We start from the raw sequence: 421 nt of genomic DNA on the forward strand, positions 1-421 counted from the left end.
AATCATCGACGTCGAGTTATTGACCCCAAATCTGAGGTCGTTGTTTGTGATGTTCCCGATCCATGACGCGTTCGCTGTGGTTGATCGATTGCCATTATGGACTTGGATCTGGAATTGAACAGGAGTCGTATTCGACCCGGTTAGAGTCATCATTCGTGTGTAAGAACCATCAAGAAAGTCCAATCCACTACCAGTGATCGAGAAATATTCATTCGTTGCTGTAGAGTTGATCCCAAGCTCTGTCAGCGATCCTACTGTTGTTATAGCTGATTGGTTTCCATACGCTAAAAACCCATTGATAACGCCGGAGCAGCTGATATCCCCACTCGTTGACAGATTATTGAGCGAGAGGGAAGTCGGAATAGATGTTAAAAAGCTTGATAGGTCATAATACGTCGAGCCCTGGCGCAAGTTCGTGCAG

The 421-nt window shown here is 45.8% G+C and overlaps 1 protein-coding gene across 1 annotated transcript; it reads left to right on the forward strand.

The window, feature by feature from the left end:
* Positions 1-96: 96 nt before the first annotated feature.
* PHALS_00997 (uncharacterized protein) lies at positions 97-391 on the forward strand (the record flags this gene model as incomplete). The annotated part of the gene is made up of 2 exons (XM_024730776.1): positions 97-139; positions 225-391. The coding sequence occupies 2 exons, from the start codon at positions 97-99 to the stop codon at positions 389-391; spliced, it is 210 nt and encodes a 69-aa protein (XP_024581020.1).
* Between the last annotated feature and the right edge of the window lie 30 nt (positions 392-421).

This window comes from Plasmopara halstedii, assembly GCF_900000015.1.
Source record: "Plasmopara halstedii genome assembly, contig: Scaffold_1216, whole genome shotgun sequence".
NCBI classification, from domain to species: Eukaryota; Oomycota; class Peronosporomycetes; order Peronosporales; family Peronosporaceae; genus Plasmopara; species Plasmopara halstedii.